This window comes from Rhipicephalus sanguineus, chromosome 11 (assembly GCF_013339695.2).
Source record: "Rhipicephalus sanguineus isolate Rsan-2018 chromosome 11, BIME_Rsan_1.4, whole genome shotgun sequence".
Classification (NCBI taxonomy): Eukaryota; Metazoa; Arthropoda; class Arachnida; order Ixodida; family Ixodidae; genus Rhipicephalus; species Rhipicephalus sanguineus.
Window position 1 is genome coordinate 657,523 of NC_051186.1, and position 19,407 is coordinate 676,929.

Sequence of the window (19,407 nt, forward strand, 5' to 3'; positions counted from 1 at the left end):
AATTGCTTGTGATAACCGTGTCGTGTCGCTGCAAATATGGCTGCTAATGTTGCAAGATATGGCCGGTAATGTTGGCCTGTATGTAAGTGTTGGAGTCAAATTGCACCGACATGGCACGAACTGTACGCGCAGGAAACGACAATGCGTGCATTATTTAGCATTAATTTTTCATGTTTCAGTCCGCGAGTAGTGTACATTCATTACTAGGAGCTTCTGCAACTGCGAGTTAAGAAGACTAATACAGGCACACACAAGCGAATGACATGAGCAAACAAGAGCAAACTTAACGTTTAAACACACTTCGCAGCCGTAAAAATGCAAATCAAATTGCTTAAGTTGTTTTTCGTGAAGAGATCGCTTTGTGCAGTCGAAGCGCCTCTACGCTGAACAAAACACGAGAGTATGCTGGTACACCGCACACTCTAAAAAATCGAGTATTCTGGGAGTATTTCTGCCACGCAACTATAATCGCCATCTGTACCTCGCGTACCTTCCTTCCGTCATCACCTCGGTTCCGGCACTTCCCGGTCACGAACGGCGTGCGCGCTGTCGGCGTGGCATAGCATTCTTGATGGGAAAGTGACGAGGGCCGTGTTTTCAAGAAAGTAAACGCGAGCAAACCATAGACTGATGTGGTTGTGTGGCACAACTACTCGCCAATTTTCGATTATTTTCTTAAAGTGCAGACGTCTCTCGACAGAAATCTGCAGCGCCACGGTATAAGGACTCTGACGTCGTCCTGCTTCTGACACCGCAAGAACTGTCAAGTGTTTAAACGTCGGCAAGCTGTCGAAAATAGAGCGAAGTGGTGTCCAACGTGCAGTAACAGTGCGCTTTGTTTTGTTTTTTGTTTTGGAAAACCACACCCATGGCTTAGCTTATACAGTGTGAGGACGTGCTTTGGTTTTCGAACCACACGGGATAGTCACACTTGTTGCTCAGCCAAACATGAACGTTTATGGCGTCGAGTGGAAAGCCTTCCGTGCAGGTCATTTCTTTCAAGAAGCGAGCATTTTATCTAGGTAGAATGAATACAATATGTTAGCGTCAAAAGAGCGGATAGAATATATTAACCAACGTTAACCAGCAGTTGTCATCTTTTAGTCCGCTTTCAACGATGGCGATCGTTGAAAGCGGCCACGTCTGCTGACACTCTCGTCCGCGCGCCAACCTTGCTATCATGAAATGTTACGGCTAACTTTCTTCGTCACGTCGCTCTTGGGCGGTTATTTAATTTCTTCTCAAGTTACTTTGTCAACAAGCCAGTTTGTGTTCTACACAAGCGAGAACCGGAGGAACGCAATTATTGTGCATCTTCGTTCTGAAGTGTAGCGGTAAACTGCCTCTCCTGATTCTGTAGCGCCCGCCATGCACTGTTCCCGTCATTTTTGTAGCGTTAGCTACACTTGCCTAGCAGGAGCCAGTTTCGCGTGGGTCATCATGAGCCGTGCTGCGCATGCGCGAGGATGAGTGCGGAGCCGGCATCTCACGCGCTCTCAGCCAAGTTCTAGAAACGTTGCTCTCAGCCACCGCCGCTGCTGGTGGCGGAGAGCGAGAGGAGTGGCGTCGGCCGGGCAGACAGACTGGCGCCGGCGCGTGCGACTCGCCGCTGCTGCTCTGCGCATTCGCGAGGGGTGACGTCGTAGCCATGGCGCGCGCAGCTATTCGCCTTCGCTGTGCAGTCGCCGTCTGAGAATGCGCTGGTGCCGCTTGATAGCGCCTCTGACTGGCGTTTGCAGGTGGGTAAGTTGTAACGCCATGGAGAAGGAGAGCGCCAATGCTGCTCAACGGCACAGAAGAGCCGAGAAGCTTATGTCATCGGATCCCGAAGTAGTTGCCTGGCAATTAGCGGTTCAGCGTACGAAGAATGAACAGAGGAAGGCTAAACGTGCTGCGGAGACACTGGAGGAAAGGGAGGAACGTCTAGCAAAGTGGCGTCGCCAGGACTGCTGAGCGACGTACCCGACCATCTCTGCAGCAGCAACAAGACGCCGTCATGACGTCAAGGCTCGCCGATCGACTGCCTATACTGTAGAACTTAGCGAAAGCGCTAGTGCGACTCGGACCTTCGACACGGACTTCGTAAACACTCCGTCTGGATACGTGTGCGACGTGTGTGAAAGACTATGGCACATGAAAGATTTGGCGCCGCAAATAGTGCCATGCGTGAAACGTTGAGTTTAGTGGCGGCGCCTGAGTGGGGTGAAACCGTGGCGCGGGTTTGTACAACGTGCAAGAACTTTCTCGTTAAGCAGAACATTCCGCTCTTTAGCGTAACCAATGGGTATCGTTACCCGGCCATGCCGCCAGGTCTACCGGTTCTGAACGATATCGCCGAATGTGTGTCATTGGAGCAGCAGTAAGCATGACAATCAAGCTAATCCTAGACAATCTGGAAAGCTCAGAATAATCAGCTGAACCTTTGCTAACGCTCTGTATATCCTGGCATAGCCGAGCTAAGCCACTGCAATTTTTATTATTTCTGGGAATCATAACTCCCTTTGGTAAAGTGACCTGGACCTTCTACAGCTTCTTTAAAAGGTGTTTGCCGAGAAAGGATGCTCGTTCTCTTCCCAAGGTTTGAATGCAATAAGGTTGTTGGCGGAAAATCGCCGTTGTCCGTGGGCAAAAAACTGCGACGGGTGCATATGTAAAGACCGTGGGTTCGAGCTGGAACCGACCGGAAATCCCGAATGTCAAGCAGGTGTTCTACAACAGAGCCACGCCAGTGCTTGAAATTACTTTGGAAAAAACAAAAAAAAAAACGCCAGGCCTGCGCTGAAACCGCAGCACAGTCACAGCGAAAGCTGGAAGAGCGGCGTTTCTAGAGCCCGTTGTAAGCACTCTTGGGGCTACTAATACAAGTACACTAGCAAGGTACCCACTACGCCATAAATCACAATTTTTGTGAAGTTGGGAAGCACCTACTAAGCCAATATTCGTCATTCTGCGGAGAAGCGAGGCACCAGCTGCGCGTCTGTAAGGCGTTATGTGCACTTTATTGAAGCGACGACTGATGACGATGAAGAATTATGGCTCAGCCCTTTGTAATGGGTTGGAAGCTTTAAACGGCCCACCAGTTATGCAATTTGCATTGGGTGACGCCCGGTCGCGATTTCCCTCTCCCGCCATGCTGTATAACATACGTTGACGTGAGAGAGAGGGGCGGGGGATGAATTTTACTGATACCCCGAGGAAATGGATCATGCGCTTATGGGCTTCCTTGGCAACCAACACAAATGCACTTGCGAGCAACCACTACGTATAAATCATTGTAATTTTTGAGAAGTACGGAAGCAGGCACTATGTCATTTTTCGTCATTCTACGGAGAGCCGTGTTACCTGCTAAACGTATGTAAGGCATTATGCACACTTTGTTGATGCTGTGCCTGATAACGATGAAGAATTATGGCGGAGCCCTTTGTAATGGGTTGGAAGCATTCAACAGCCTACTCGTTGCTCAATTCGCATTGTGTGATGCCTGGCTACAGAATTCGTGTTGTGCGACGCTTGGGGCTTATTTTACTCTTCTACCACGCTATATTGCATATGTTAATGTGGTTCCTTCCCGACATGAAAACTGTATAGGACATTTTTTCAAAGCAGTTTCAAGCACCGGCATGGCTCAGAGGTTGAATACTGGGATCCCACGCAGAGGGCCCAGGTTCGAACCTCGTTCCATCCTGGAATTTCTTTCTTATTTCGTTTTTTTTTTCTTATTTCGAGCGATAGTGGTCACGGACACCGGCGGCGGCGGTGGCGGTGGTGGCGGCGGCGGCGGACAACTACGGCACCAAAAACGGCCGCTGAAATGATTAACAGCTTTCGCTGTAAAACAAGAAAGACCCTACGCAGGCGTCATGGTGTGCTAGCAGTTGACTACTCAAGGTAGACTAGAAGTTAGCTTTCTAGTCTAAGAATGTAGTGCAGAAACGTTGGCACCAGAAGTGTTGATGGGTGGGGGGATGTGTTATTATTACTTTAGATTGACGGCAGTGATAATCGCTTTGTGATCGCTGTGGTAGACCGTGATCGGTTCCGCAACCATTTTCAGCAAGACGAATTTCCAGCATTATATTCACGTTGTCCATCTTGTGTCCTTAGTTTCCGTGGTCTACCAATGGCAGTCTTTGAATAAACTGAATGAGTCGCTAGTAGTGATGCAGAACTATCGATGGTACTGTCCATACTATCGATAGCTGAGTCACTATCGAACTATCGATGGTAAAAATACCATCGATAGCGCTATCGATAGTAAAAAAAAAGATTCGGTGGTACTGTCGATAGTATAAAATCAACAGCGCGAACTCATTGCAGAATAAACTTGGTTCCCCGTGCGCGAGGTACATAGTGAAGCCGGAGGAGCAGGCTGAAGGGCAAGAACGTTAACATGCTTGTGTTCTTGACCTGAGTGTTTTGCTGACACATGATCATAAAGTCAAACTGTTCAGCTGTAGCGGAAAGGAAGGCGTTACATGTGGTGGAACTGGGTGGCTTCAAATTTATATTGCATTTGATGATTTCAAAATAAAAGAAATATCAAGAACTAATTGTTATATCGTGCATAATGATTATGACAGCATTAGCGAAGACATCACTGTTTATTCTATCTTCTTCCTTCTCCCTGAGGCGGCCGCCAAGCGCGTGCCATGTGGTGCACGCGCTTGGCTTGGCGACGGGTCCGCGCTGAAGCATTTGTCAGGCAATCCCACGATGTCGAGTCTTGTGCGAGGTTGGCATCCATGAAGAAGAACAGCGGGTGCCACACCAGTAGTCGCGTGAGGCGTACAGCGATATACTTGCAGGTAATCAAGCATGGCTGTTCTTATATCACGTCGCTCAAACAGGGCTAGTTGAATATATGACTTCAGCACCCTATTAAACCTTTCCACCAAGCCGTTAGATTGCGGGTAATACACAGAAGAGTTGTAATGCGTTATTCCGCGTTCTGTGAGAAATTCTTCAAAGCTTGCTGAAGAAAACTGTGGTCCATGATCGGATACGAAACCACGTGGGTATCCTTCTCGTGCAAAAAGTTCAAGTAAAAACTTCTTACTGTAGAAGTGGTCGCATCTCGTACGAAAGCCACTTCGGGCCACTTGCTGTGATAGTCAATAACAGTAATGGCAAATCGGCAGTCGGCTGAAGCTTGCGTGAAAGGTCCCACGATGTCGATAGCAATCTTTTCCCAGGCTCTGTCAGGAAGAGGAACGGGTTGCATCGGCGCTGCAGAGGTACGTGCAGACTTGTCACAAGACTGGCAAATCACACACGTGCGCACAAGTTCTTCAATGTGGCTATCCATGCATGGCCACCAATAGGACTCTCTCAGGCGCGCTTTGGTACGACTAATGCCTGGGTGTGACTCGTGGGCCAGATCCATAAGACGCCGTGTCACAGTCGCAGGCACGACAATCCTGTCACCCCGGCACAGTATATCACTGACGACAGAGAGTTCAGCTCTCACGTAAAAGTAAGGCAGCAACTCTTTTGACAATGCTTTCTTGTCAGGCCAAGAAGTAGTCGTGAAGTGCTTAACTTCACAAATAACCTGATCATTGGCACTTGCTTCTTGAAGTTCTTGCATGGTAACTACTGGAGACAAAAGACATATAAATTCTTCTTCGGATGTATCGCGGATTGAACTCTGTACGGGTAACCTGGAGAGCGCGTCGGCCACGACGTTTTCGCTGCCCTTCCTGTATTCAACGGTATAGTTGTAGCAGAGCAACCGTGAGGACCAGCGCGCAATCCTTAATGGTCGGTGACCAGTGCCTTTCGTCGAAAGGAGCGTAACCAAAGCCACGTGATCTGTTCGTAAGATGAAAGGTCGTCCCCACAAGTAAACGTGCCAGTGTTCGCAAGCCCAGACGCAGGCAAGGGCCTCACGTTCGCCGACTGACGGACGTAGACGTCAGTGGATACGCTTTGGAAAAGTGGCGTTGGTAAAGTTCTTCGGCCAAGATCGAAACCGATGATCCTGTGTCGATCAAGAATGACACAGAAATTCCTTCAATTTCCAACGCTGCGTAAATTCCCTTTTTACGGCTCCAGATTTGACAGACACTTAGGTGGTCATCTGGGTCAGCTGTGTCGTCATCTTCGGCGACATGCTGAACATGTTTCTCACACTTTCGTAGCGACTTGCACACCTTTTCAAAATGGCCCATTTTCTCACACTTTCGACACTTATGTGCCTTGGCCTTGCACTGCGAGCTATTTGCAAGGTGAGCCGTAGAACCACAACGGTAGCATTCCTGCTCTTTCTGAGATCTGCGACACTGACTTTGCATGTCATAGCAAGTACACGTGCTACAATGCCTTTCTCTCTGATATGAAATATTAGCATCTTTTACACGATGAACTTGTGATTCATTTTGTGCAAGTTCTCTTGCTTCTCTAGTCGCTTGATCGTGCTGTTTCGCAATGGTAAGAGCCCTAGAAAGCGTGAGAGACTCTTCCAGCAGAAGGCGTTCACGTAAATACCCACTTGTAGTTTTCTCAATGAGCTGGTCGCGTATCATGTCGTCCGCCAAGTCACCGAAATTGCATGCTCCTACGAGACTTCCCAGCGCGGTGACGTAATCAGCCGCAGTCTCACCTGGGGCTTGCGTACGTCGACGGAAACGGTGACGCGCTGCAGTGACGTTCACCGTGCTCTTGAAGTGACCTTCCAGCGTCGCGATGGCGTGGTCGAAGTCATCCGGGCTTGGAGACGACGCCAATGTTCCTCCCGCAGCGCTTGCAGCCATAAGGCATGGGTCGTCCGTTGTCGTCAGTGTCTGGAAAATGCGCTGTCCTTCCAATCCCAAGCAGTTGAGCAGGATCGCCTTCCGACGAATAGCAGGTAGATCGGAGGCGCCCGAAGCAATCATGTAGTTCTTGAATGCCTGAATCCATTGCTCCCATGGGATGTCCGGGTGTCCAGGTGAAGACAGGAACGGAGGTGGCGGCTGTAGCCCCGAAATACTCATCGTGGAGGAAGTCTCAGCTGAGTGTCAAGCCGGTAGCACATGGGTTGGTGAATCTTCGTCGCCAAAATATGTTATATCGTGCATAATGATTATGACAGCATTAGCGAAGACATCACTGTTTATTCTATCTTCTTCCTTCTCCCTGAGGCGGCCGCCAAGCGCGTGCCATCTCACAGCGCCGTCGTCGGTAGCGACGCCTTATATAACACTAATTTTGTTAATTGTAACGTGTAACTTGTTGCTTTTGGATGCGAATTTATTGATGGACATATTCCGCCATTTTCTCTGCGGAAATAATTTATTTCTTTCGCCAGAAATTGCTCATCATTTAAGCGAAGCCGATAGTAGGCTATCACAAATATTTTGGCAATATGTCCGGCCAGCAACAGCATCATTATCCACAACACTATCGATAGTATTGTCACGTGGTTGTGACTGTGAAGAATATTGCAGCAAGACTGGGAAATACGGAGCTCTTTACTTGGGCGAACTTGTGCCCAGTAAATCAAAACTCAAAATACGAGTGACTACCCGCTGAGAACTGATAGTGGCGAGAAGAGTAATGTGATCATTGGTGGAACGCGTCGTCTTTTATACATCAGTCATTGAACCTTCTAGCGTTATCGCTGGTGCTCGCGTAAGTCCTCGAATAAACTTGACTATTCGCGTCCGGCGCGTAATCTTAACATAATGATCTCAAACAATTAAGATTCTCAAACATTACGGCGCGGTCAAACGTTTCTAACATTCTTTGTGGTTGAAACCCGAATACATCAAAATAAAGCAACAAACACGCGTGGTAGTACTATCGCTAGTAATCACTAGTAATATTACCGATGGTACTACCAATTGCACTATCGATAGTTTGTCGATGGTAGTGCTATCGATAGCTTGTTTACACTATCGATAGTTTCAAAAGAGCTATCGATGCTATCGATAGTCAATTTACCGATAGTTCTGCATCACTAGTTGCTAGACGGGTTTTCCTTTTATATATGAAAGAGAGAAACGGAAGGGCCGTTTGACGTCATTCGAACCCCTCATGTGCGGAGCAAAGCAGCTGGAACTTAATCTTTACCGGTAGCGCGTGGGAGGGTGTTCCCATTGTTCACAGGCGCCATATCATCGAGCATGCGGTTGCGGTGCTTGTCCCGCCTATACCTGGCGTCGACACGTTCGTATAGGTTGATTCGGATGTGATTTGAATGGCCACAAAACGCCAATATCACGATCATAAATGTCACTGAATAAAAGTGTGGCGTTTTTTTTTTTTGTAAAAGAGCCTAATCCAGAAACCGAAACTAGGCTGAATTTCACGTGAACGTAAAGCGCGCTAAGTATGTTTGACGTTTAAAATCATTGTAATCGAAATGGGTCAATGCCTCACTGTAACGTGCAGTTTTGAATCAAAAGCGAGCCAAATCCTGCATCTGTTTGAATCAAATGGGGCCAGGTTCAATAAACCAGCGCTGTGTCAACAGTCGTGACCAAAACAACCAACTTGAACGCACCCAATCTCTTTCATCTGTGTCCCAGTTCCTTTCCTATCCTGCTTTCGTTCTGCAATTAGTTTTTCTTGGGCGAGTTGGTACTCACTGAAGGACAATGATGCTGCTAGGGCAAAACACAAATATAAAGAGTAAGAGGCCGACTTTCCTCATTCTTTCTGGCTTTTGGTGATTCTTTTCGAGTTTTGCGCTACAGTACCATGTCCTTCTTTCGCTCCAGGACAGTACACTTGAAATAGAAGACAACTGAAATGAAGATGTTGGGCGCGGATCTATCCCTTGAAGAAGAAGATGTCATCCGAAACGGCGTGGTAAAATTACGAGCTAAGAAGAAGAAGAACTGAAGTATTTTTTGATGGCCTTCCATAGATGCCAGACGCGACATAATCGCGAAGCAGTAGTTACAAAACAACAAATGCGCAGCCAGGTTTCATGGCGCGGCAAGCTTTGTCTTCTGATCAGCTGCTTGGAAAACTTGAAAGTATGAGGTATTGTGGGCGAGCTCCGCTTGGGCGCGAAAACGCGCTCAGAGGGCGAATGCAGTAAAGAAGGAATCGGTGTGAATAGTAAAGTCAATGTTATGCAACGAAAGCTCTGCCGGTAAACTGAAAATACAGTGATAAACAAACAGGTGTTCACACGCATGAAATGAATAGAGGAACATTTCTTTACCTTTATCCCTTGTGCAATCAAAGTAGTAGGTGTGAGGCGACGCCGGACCCATATGCGCGATAGGAAACTTCCTGCCATCTCAAACGACGCAGAAACAACTGGATTTACTGAAACGACGCATCATAACAGTTCACGGTGCTTATTTTCTTCATATCGCGTTAATTATAATTGCGTTGTGTGAAAGCTGTATTAGTTCCACAGTGTATGTTTAAAGTTCGCGCGCTTGACGCATTGGTCGATTGCAGCGCCCTTTGGTGGCGTGTGGGCATAGCGTCCGAGATTTGGCGCGCCGGAAGCTTGCCTGCCATATTTTCGGAGGCCATTTTACACGTGCAACTCTTCACATGCCGATGCTAGCGACGCTTAACCCATTGTTTCTCAAAATCTGACCGCTAATTATAAATGGAGAATCGCTGTATGTACGCTAAGCGGCTTACCGAGAATAATATCAGCGCACAAGTTTGCGTGCTAACACAATTTTAGTTAATCGTTATCGTTCGCGGCACGCACACCATGGCAAATCCACTGGCAAATCAAGCAACCCTGCATTACAAAGAGGAGAAGAGCTGACAGCAAGAAGCATGGCAAGAAGCACGTGAGAAAAGTGGGAAAAGTTTCAAAGCATGGGCGCTGCATTAGTTAGGTGCCTGTGCACCTGTTGCCGATGTTGCATAAGGATGTGCGGTGAACTTTATCCGCCTATTTCGTGTCCACAACTGTTCTTATTTGTCGGGCATGATTTTTCGCATATGCCTGGAGCGTGACACACGCCGATAGCGTCGACTGGGGTTTGACGAAACGATGGAACGCTGAAAGTTGCCGGAGACATAACGTGATGCTAGATGCCATTGAGACCACTTCTCCCAGTTTATGGCTACTACTACGCCGGGAGGCCACGCTTCGGCGGCATGCGGTGAAGTCCCCGTGGTACCGTCCGCGGCTTTGTCAGCGGCTTGCGCGACGACGACCCTGAAAGGTATGTGCCTCGCTTGACTTTATAACTTCTGTAAGCGCGAAAAACACGTAAGACCACGAAGAACACAGGACAAGCGCTTGACTTGTTCATCTTATCTTTATGCATTTCTTCGAGAGGTGTGATAATCGGAACCTGCGCCGATAGTTTTCACCGCCCCCCCCCCCCTTATATAATATATATATATATATATATATATATATATATATATATATATATATATATATATAATCTGCTTTCTTTCAAGGCGGTCTTTCTCCAGTGCGACCGCAATACAGTCGCTCACTTCAGTCGCTTTTGGAAATCCCATTCTACCTTTTGCTTCTAGCTAGAAAATGACGCAACAATTTCCTTGTCAGGCGTGGTTCGATGCACACGAAAAATTGAGTCACGATTGATTAGGTGGCATTGATAAACATTTAACGCACTTGGCATTCATGTGTCATTATTTTCTTCTGGCAACGGGTATTCAGTCGGCACGAGAGGACATAATGCCGGCTTTTTGTCGTCGTTAGCTGTATTATGTCACTATTAAGGTTATGGCTTCGAGGTAGCTGTCAAAGAATCGTCTAGTCTCTCCTGCAGGCACTAGAGCCTGTCGCTGACGGCTCTGACAAAATAGTGCCGAAGGCGCACCGTGGAGCGGCAACTGTTACAGCCCCCCTGCCCTAAGTAGGAAAGAAAAGACATGCCCCAGTAGGGTACGGGCAACCCGCCTAGTGTTCCAAATAACGACACGTCGTACACCTAGTGCTGAAAACCATTTAAAGGGACCCTTCGTTACATAATGCCGGCACTACCTATGGTACAAAAGTGCTCGGCACAACGCTGGCCCTATGCCACTGGTCAATCTGGCTCAGCTCAGCCGACAAGGTCAGCCCGCATTTGGGAATTGACACTGGCCTCACGTTCGTCTGTGATAAAGCTGCTGCTACAGGGCCAACCTAAATAGCCAAGCTGGCTTCCAGCCACTGTACAGTGTACTATAATAACTAAGTAGTAGGTTGAAGAAGCACCTGCGTGTGAGCCTTCTAGTAACACAGGGCAGGCATAATAAAAAGGAATAAAAAAAAGAAAGCATACATGGCTTGCACCTATGTCGCTACTCGGAGCGAGTCGGCCATATTGGTTAACATCGGTTAGACCATGTTCAGCGCTGCTTTGCCACACCGGCCAGTTTCTCACAGCTGCGGGAGAAAGAAGCAGCCCACTAGTATGACCTTCTTTGAATACCAAAGGTTATTGAAGGCCAGTTTGCACATACAATAATCACTGCTAATTTCCAGAAACATAAGTAAATGGATGGTTATTCAACAATAGGTAAGATGAGCTATATATTTAAAATACCAGTACTCGTTGCAAAAACTACATAATATCGATAAAACTGAACACCAAATTATAAAAGTAAGCACAATCACATATAAAAGTCGCTAAACAAGCAGTTTATAAAAAATATGAGGTCATATCAACCTGTTATTTTCATACTTCACCAAAGTTACCTGCACTCAAAGTAAAAAAAGAGGCTAAATGAGTTATCATTTAAGATGCCAGTTCTTGTGGCATAAATTAGGTCGAAGCTGATAAAGCAATAAATGCAAGTCACACGTCACATTCATAACAGCAGCAGTTATTACAGTGAACTCTGAATTGTACGAATGTCGATCTAACGAATATTTAAGAATAACGAACTTTAGGAAAATCCCCGGCGGTCTTTTTATGCATTATATGCAAAAATGAACTTGAGCCACGGACTCGGGCTCATTTTCGAAGTCAATTCAACCAAGCTTCGCGTTAGAAATTCAATGAAACGATACGAGACTGCTGGCACAAACAGAGCCTTTTCCCCCTACGGGATGAACGCAAGTAAGAGGAACAGCACGACGAAGTCATCGACCCTGGAATATGGACAGAGGTCTATCACCACCTCGATGTTGACAGCAGTGCTTCATTTGAGGACAATGCACAGCGTGACAGTGAGCGTTACTTCTGCAGAGCTATCAGATTTGTAAACTGCTTCCAGTGTTTGTCCGGAACAGGAAGAAGAGTGCGACGAGGAAGTTGTAGTGGCTGAGGAAGGTTCAAATTCTCTATCTGTGGCCGAGGCTGTACGATATAGTACAAGAAAGTTGCAAGACTTCGTGTCATAGCAACAAGCTGTGCCAGAGGCAGCGCGTAAAAATGTAGACTCTGGACAGTTTCGTCTATTCTTGCGCTTGAAGGGTGCCAGTCCAAATGAAAATTACATAATTTTTTTTTCAAAATCAATTGCATTTCACAGTTTTGACTTGATATCTGCTGTGCCCAATACGGCTCCCTATTCTAGTGAATATTAAGTTGAGTGAACTTTCAATCGAGTGAACTATTTCCTTGGGTCCCTTGAAGTTCACTCAAGTGAGAGTTCACTGTAGTCAGTATGATACTGAATTAATCTCACACACATTTCAGCAAAATAGTCTCCTTGTCAGGTAAAAACATATAGCTAAATGATATATATATTGACAATACTAGTATGCAGCTAGTATAGGGGGTATGCACTGTACCTTGATCCGCGAGGTGGCGATAGCATCGCCGGGCAGCGACGCCATTTTGGCGGTCCGGCCGTTCGTGAGCTCAGTAGCAGGTAGCAGTACTGGCAGTATCGGGCTACGTTCTGTATGCGTTCTGCTTAGCCCATGCACAGCAGTGTCTCGTGCACGGTGCGTATTTATTACGTGAAAACCTTTGAACGAATTTATTTGTGTGTGCGGAGAGACAGTACGTGGCGTGGTTGCACGTCAGCCAGCTGCGACATTGGTGAACTGCGCCATGTTTGGTTGTAACAACCACACGAAAAAGAAGCCTGTGGATCAGTATGCTGCCTCGGTTGGTTTCTTTTTCATACCAAAGGCCAGCTTTGCTGGTGCAGTGAGCAGCTTGTACCTCACAGTCTTCTTTGATGAGAAGCCACGGCGTAAGGAGCTTTTCATTAAATGACTGTGAATGACGAACCTGGGAGTACAAACAGACAACCTCAGTGATGTGACCTAAACATTTGAAATAAATTAGAAAGCTATCGTAGCTGCAAAGTTGGAACACTAAGAAATGTCTGAATAAAGCAACGTCAACGCTGATTTGCACGACGTAAGTGATCGACGTAACGCGGCTTCTTAAATTCTGGCGATCGCGTTTAACGCGGAATGGAGTTAGATCATACTTAATCCTTCAGAAAGCTGCGCGTCGCCCTAGCTAGAACTGTCGCTTAACGCTTGCGATAACTCAGCTACACACGAGCAAGGCAATCAGCGGTTGTTGAAATGCGAAAACCATTTAGAAACAGCCACTGGCAAGTGCTGTAATCCCTTCCTGCCCTGATGTCCCGTTACCGTGTTTACAGGTTTCACATGGCGCTAGCACGACAGAACAAACGCGATTAGAAATAAACGGGGAAGTCGGCTTACTTTTCTGACAACAGCGATTGTGCTGTACGGCAGAACTTTGACGCCTGCACTAAAAAGCTGCGATAAATCGGCTACACATTAGCACCTCACGCAGCGGTTGTTGAGAAGCAAAAACCATTTGAAAACAGCACTGCAGCAATTGCTGTGATCGCTTTTCTGCCATTACATCCCGTTACTGGGTTTACAGTATCGGCAGAGCGCTCGCACGGCACAATAAACGCGATTACAAGTGGACGAGGGAAGTCTGTTTACCTTTCCAACTGCAACTATTGTGCTGTCTTGGAGAACCTTGACACCCGGCTGCTGCACCCATCCGCTCGTGAGATAGTTGTGACCGTGCATGGATTTATAACCTTTCAGTTGCTCACGCGACACAAAACTTGTCTCGCGAACAAGGTAGTCCTTCATGTCAGTGAAGTCGACACGCGGCAGCATGCAGTGCAACATCGGGTTGAAGTTCAGCGTCTTCGAGTGGGTCTGCGCCGCCGCACAGAACACTTTCGCCAGGTAGTGCAATCGTGCAGGTTTATCTAACCCACGTGCGTGCGCGCTTAAGTCCATTACAGTCCACAGATGCACCATAAAAAGCGAAAAAACAGATAGTTCCACAGTGCCACCATGAGCGCCGCGAACCACCGAGACCGCCAAAATGGCGGCATCCTGGAACGACGCTAGCGCTCCTTGCGGATGACGTCAGGTGCATACCCGCTATACCAGCGGCATACTGGAATGATAGTATAAAGCTTGTTTTTTGTTTTGTTTAGGCTCCCTGATTGATCACGCGGTCAAAATCCATTGTTTTCAGTTTTCCAGCACCGTTTCGGAGCAGTTACTAACAAAAATTACTGTTTGGAGTAGCATGGAGCAGCATTTATCTTTTGGAGCAATTGGAGCAGCACTTCCATCACTGCTGCATGCTGATCGTCGTACACAAGAAAGGTGGGGCTAGCTATCTTATGGCAAAACAGCTAAACTGTCCGCCACGTTGCAAGCACTGATTACGGTGCATGGCTGCAGACTCGAACATTGCAGGTTCGATTCCCGCTGCGATGGTTGCATTCCGGTGTAGGCAATATTTTAGAGACCCTTGTACTGTCAGAGCATGTTAAGGAACACCACATGGTCTAAATTTCCGGAGCCCTCCACTATGGCATCTCATAATCACGTGGTGATTTGGGGATGTAAAACCCCAGGTATTATTATTATTACAAAATAGTCAACTTTTTTATTTGCACCTCAAGTATTCCTGCAGGTCAGGTGCCCGGAGGCCACGAAACATTCCTCTCTGACTTCCGTGCAGACACGTGTGGCAATTTGGAAGTATAGTGCCGACACGGTACATTTGACCCACGTTCTGCAGCAGGAGTTTTTGATTCTTGAAATCTAGGAACGCGAACTCGGCCACAGTCTTTCCGAATCCCCACTCGACCGCCTGGCGAACAGTGCTCATGTGCTTATTGAAAAGTGCTTGCGGCCGTGTGAGGGTGGCTCCGGCGTAAGGCCTCATTAGCAGAGGACGCAGTGGATATGCAGGGTCACCATATATACCATATGAGTAGCCCTGTGATAACCTTTCCAGCTTCTTGTATAATCCACTGAGGCGCAAGATGCCTGCAAAGAAGGGAGAAAAATAGACAACTTCCTTGAAACATATTTCTTTTTCAACATGCTCTTTGCAGTGTCGTGTTTGAGTGATATGTAGCAAAACATATTAATAAGTTTAGATTACCCTATGCGGTGCAGGTGGCTTCCATACACAAAAAACAAAGGTCTGTTTGGGCCTTGCAGATACCCAGGCTCCAGACACTAAATCAGAGTTTATGCTACTTCATGGTGATTGTACTTCACACACGTCTCAACACTCATAGAACTGTTGAGTTCTAATATGAAAGCAAGTTTAAACAAATAGAGCACATGACTAACAAAATGTGCCTGTACCTTATAGTCTAAAAATTGGTCTGTACATTACCTACCTAGGTGCGTATGTAATCTCACAAGTACTTGTTGCCGAGAAATATTGAGCCAAAATAAAGGTACGGTAAGGTAGAACACAAAGTTAGTGTCAGTTTAATAGCACGTGTGAAAGAAATGTGTTTGCATTATCGTGCAGAGATTGGGCACTGCCAGATTTAAGGAGCTATTGACTGTTAGTCTGGTCACCATTGCCATTAGAAGTGGCACAGGCGTCTCATCTGAAAAGTGTGCACAAGATGAATACTGGCTGACAGCAAATCACAGCAGTGGAAACATTCTCAATGTTTCAGCATGCTGGTTTACATTGGGAAAGATTTTCAGCAAAGTATCATCGGGGAAAGACATGCTGGGCATCAAACATGGGGTTCGAGTATCATGACACAGTGCCACAGGTCCTAAGTGGAAATTCAGCCAATGGGACATTTCAGTTATGCTTGTTTATTTCTTAGTAAACACCACTTGCGTTTCTATTGACCTTAACAGTAGGGTCACTTAGGGCCATTCCATGCGCTATCCGCACACCCACCCCGCACATGGTGGGACACCTCCCGCCCGCAAGCAGGGGGTGAAAGACTGGAACAGCACCAAGGTTTTTCCAACGCGTAAATTTGGTGCCGTTCCGCTGCTCTTCCGTTCTTTCACCCCTCGCTTGCGGCCAGCAGGTGTTTTGCCACGTGCGGGTTGAGTGTGTAGATAGTGGGTGGAACGGCCCCTTAGTGCTGAAAGAAAAAAGGGGGAAACGAGGGAAGAGAAGTTAGCACTCGCATAACTCCTCTTCCCTCCCTTTCCTTGTCGCTTCGCACTATGTGAACATAGTGTTTTGGTCAATAGAAAGTACGAACCGACTAGCCCAACAGAAAGTACTTCTGATACCACTTGCCAGCTACCTTTACTGGAATTCACAGTTGTGCACTTGCCACAGCCTTTGTACTGACTCAATAGACCATTCTTATGCGCTGGTTATGCTAACACAGTACAGTAAAACCTCGGTGATCCGATCACGCTTCCTACGAATTTCGGAGTGATACGAATTTTTCTGTGGTCCCGGCCAAGGCCCATTGGCCTGCATTGTAATGGAGTACGGTTGTTGCGAACCGGTTGTCACTGCGACGGTTGATACGAACATATGCTGCCGCAGAGGTACCAACAGGTGCTGCCCGTGCTGTCGTGGAAGATGCGACAAGTATGCGTGGTCATGTGTACCCAAGCGCTGCAGACATGCACGCCACGCCGCTAGTCTGTAAAAAAGACTATTCCCGAGGACGCGCACCTGCCAGTGACACTCTCCGTTTTGTTCGAGAGACTTTCGAATTTCGAGCAAACCACCTGATTGTGCTGGTACGGCTGTAAATCTCCCGAAAAACAACCCCAACACCACCGCGATCATAAAATAATTACCACAAAGGACGGTGGTTCTGAAATTTTCCGGCCTTTATGTATCGCGTGCAAAGTGCTTCATCAGTCTCTTTCGCCGCAGTACTTCGATGTCATGCGAAAAAACATACTAAGATTAGGACGAGGCTATCAGCTGTCACGGCCACAACCAACCTGGTTCAAAATTACGCATGCCGTAGATTTACGAGTACAAGTATGACGGTTGACACCTAAAAGCTTTACTGGGAAATCATTAAGAGCCCTTCGCAACGTTGCTGCTGCCCCGAGAAACAATAGTTGAAAAGTACGCCAGTTTTCTTCTGTGGCATACTAATTTTTCATGTTTTCTGGTGATATGAATTTCGGATGATAGGAGTAATTTTGGGGACCCCACAAGATTCGTATCGCCGAGGTTTTACTGTAATAAAGAATACGGCGACACAGCAGCCCCAAACACAGTCAAAATTTTTTTGTGCACTAGCTTTTGCATGTTTGACAGTGCAACAGTTCGTGCAAACAATTATGACACAAAACAGTATCAAAAGGCTATAAAAATAGGATGTGTTCAGGGCATGCATGTTCACTTTTTCAGTCACTCACGCATTCTAATACATGACATGCACCAGTCTTGTTTTTACATGTATTAGCAAAGCAATAAAAATGTGTTATACTGGCGACACACGGTCACTTGTGATCACAATTGGGTACGACCTTTGGGTACGACCTGGATGGAATTTCCTGACCATGATTCGCTCCTTTCTGCAGGTGACAGAAGGGAGCAAATTAATCTTGGGAAGTATGATCTCGGTCGTGCTTAAAGCGACCGACAACTGATTTTTCTCGACCCATTTTTTTACGGCGCGCCAGAAAGCTCACCCTTTGCAGTGTTTGTAGCTGCAGTAGTCAATCCCAAAAGCACGTATTTATTTTACAAGCAGTATTTTTCGATCTGAAAGGCTCTAAACACGGACGGAGCTTTCCTCCAGCAATGCTGAGAATTGATAGCGATGCCGCCAGCCCTTCTCGCAATTTGTGAAAGCTATCGTTCTGCTTTCACAGGAGTTCCTGTAACTATGCTTAACCACCTTTATTTAGAGCTTTTCAACCATTTTTGAAAATAACAAGCTGTTACAATGAGATGATGCGGCATTATACACCTTCCCTGTATCTGTACCGTGTTGTGTGCGCATGCGTCCAAGGTTGCCTGCACCTGTGTCATGAGTTGCTTGTCCCGGCGTCGTTACTCTCTTGATGCACGAGCCAAGCCAAGTCATTTAAAACGTCACTACGCATATGTGGGGCCGCGCCGAGTAGCAGCGCATGTCATTTCTGAGACGAAGTGTAGATAGCAAAACTATGTCGCTACAAAATCTTAGCGACCTAGAAACTGTGTGCACGGTTGCATGAGCACGCTGAAAAGTTGCTCAAGACACGCTGATGAACATGGGAGCATTACGTCACGTGAAGGCAGCGCTACTTTAATGCATACTACTAACGCAGGCCTATATGTGCATTTTTATGGAGTGATACGTTTTAATATAAAGAAATGAGCAATATTTCAATACTAACAAACAAATCGTCGACCGCATATAGCAGTCAACGGTCACGTGCCGGTTTCATCAAATCATTCATATTTTTGCTGCCAGAGGCGCCACAGATCATTTTTCGCGACTCTCAATTAAGAAATAGAAATATAAATCCATCTCTCACGAAAAAAACAGGGTTGGTTTGAGTCAATGTGACGGACAATCTTTCCATCAGTGGAGTCATCTCATTTCATGTTCTGGGCAGTTGTCGGTCCCTTTAACTGCAATCTGGTAACTGTAATACTTCAACAAACAGCATGATAAATGAAGGCACACTGACGGGCGTCATGCTTGTGCCCTGCATATGGCCCATCAAGCTGGCACACAATTCCATTTGCACACATAATGGACTGGTACTTCACAGAGTGCTGCCTTTCATGGCCTGGAAAGTACATCCGCTGGTTGACTGTAGGGCGGCAAATGGGCCTTGCCATGCCGTCCACGATGCCCCAGCAGTTGTGCAGGGGTGCACCTCTGTTGTATACAACCTGTGAAGACAAAGAAGACGTACATCAAAATCTTGCATATGCCCTTCAGGTGCAATGTTCCACACATGTGGATGCAATGTTTTTGCCAGTTCTTTGGACTAGTCTTTTTCCTGCTCTCCCTTCTTTGTAGTCGTCCATTTTTAGCGCTTATTCTTTCAGTAATCATGGATGGCCAAAGTAAAGCAAGATATATTTCGCATAGGATGAACTAACTTTCTGCACAGTTAATATGTTTTTCATTATCTTTAATGTGCTGCGTATGACTGCAGCCCACCACGTTGGCGAAGGCAGTACGATACTAGACTACAGACTTTACATGCTGCGTTGTAAGGGCAACATGAAAATTATTTTTCTTCGCACAAAATGAACACAACCAAAAACAAATGCATTTTGATCAAACAGCTTCATTCTTTTTCTGTAA

The 19,407-nt window shown here is 46.6% G+C and overlaps 1 protein-coding gene across 1 annotated transcript; it reads right to left on the reverse strand.

Annotated features, from left to right (window-relative positions):
- Nucleotides 1-14,696: 14,696 nt before the first annotated feature.
- Nucleotides 14,697-19,407, reverse strand: LOC125756276 (uncharacterized). Its single transcript, XM_049410733.1, has 2 exons — nucleotides 18,779-19,407; nucleotides 14,697-15,175 (listed from the first exon to the last, which is right to left on the reverse strand). The coding sequence occupies exons 1-2, from the start codon at nucleotides 18,930-18,932 to the stop codon at nucleotides 14,790-14,792; spliced, it is 540 nt and encodes a 179-aa protein (XP_049266690.1). The 5' UTR covers nucleotides 18,933-19,407; the 3' UTR covers nucleotides 14,697-14,789.

Bases quoted from the DNA above. Each gene is read 5' to 3' on its own strand.
- LOC125756276 (XM_049410733.1), bottom strand. From the start codon at position 18,932: ATGGCAAGGCCCATTTGCCGCCCTACAGTCAACCAGCGGATGTACTTT. The intron at 15,176-18,778 runs GTCAGTGTGCCT...CCTTCTTTGCAG, and splicing joins AGGGCACAAGCATGACGCCC to GCATCTTGCGCCTCAGTGGA.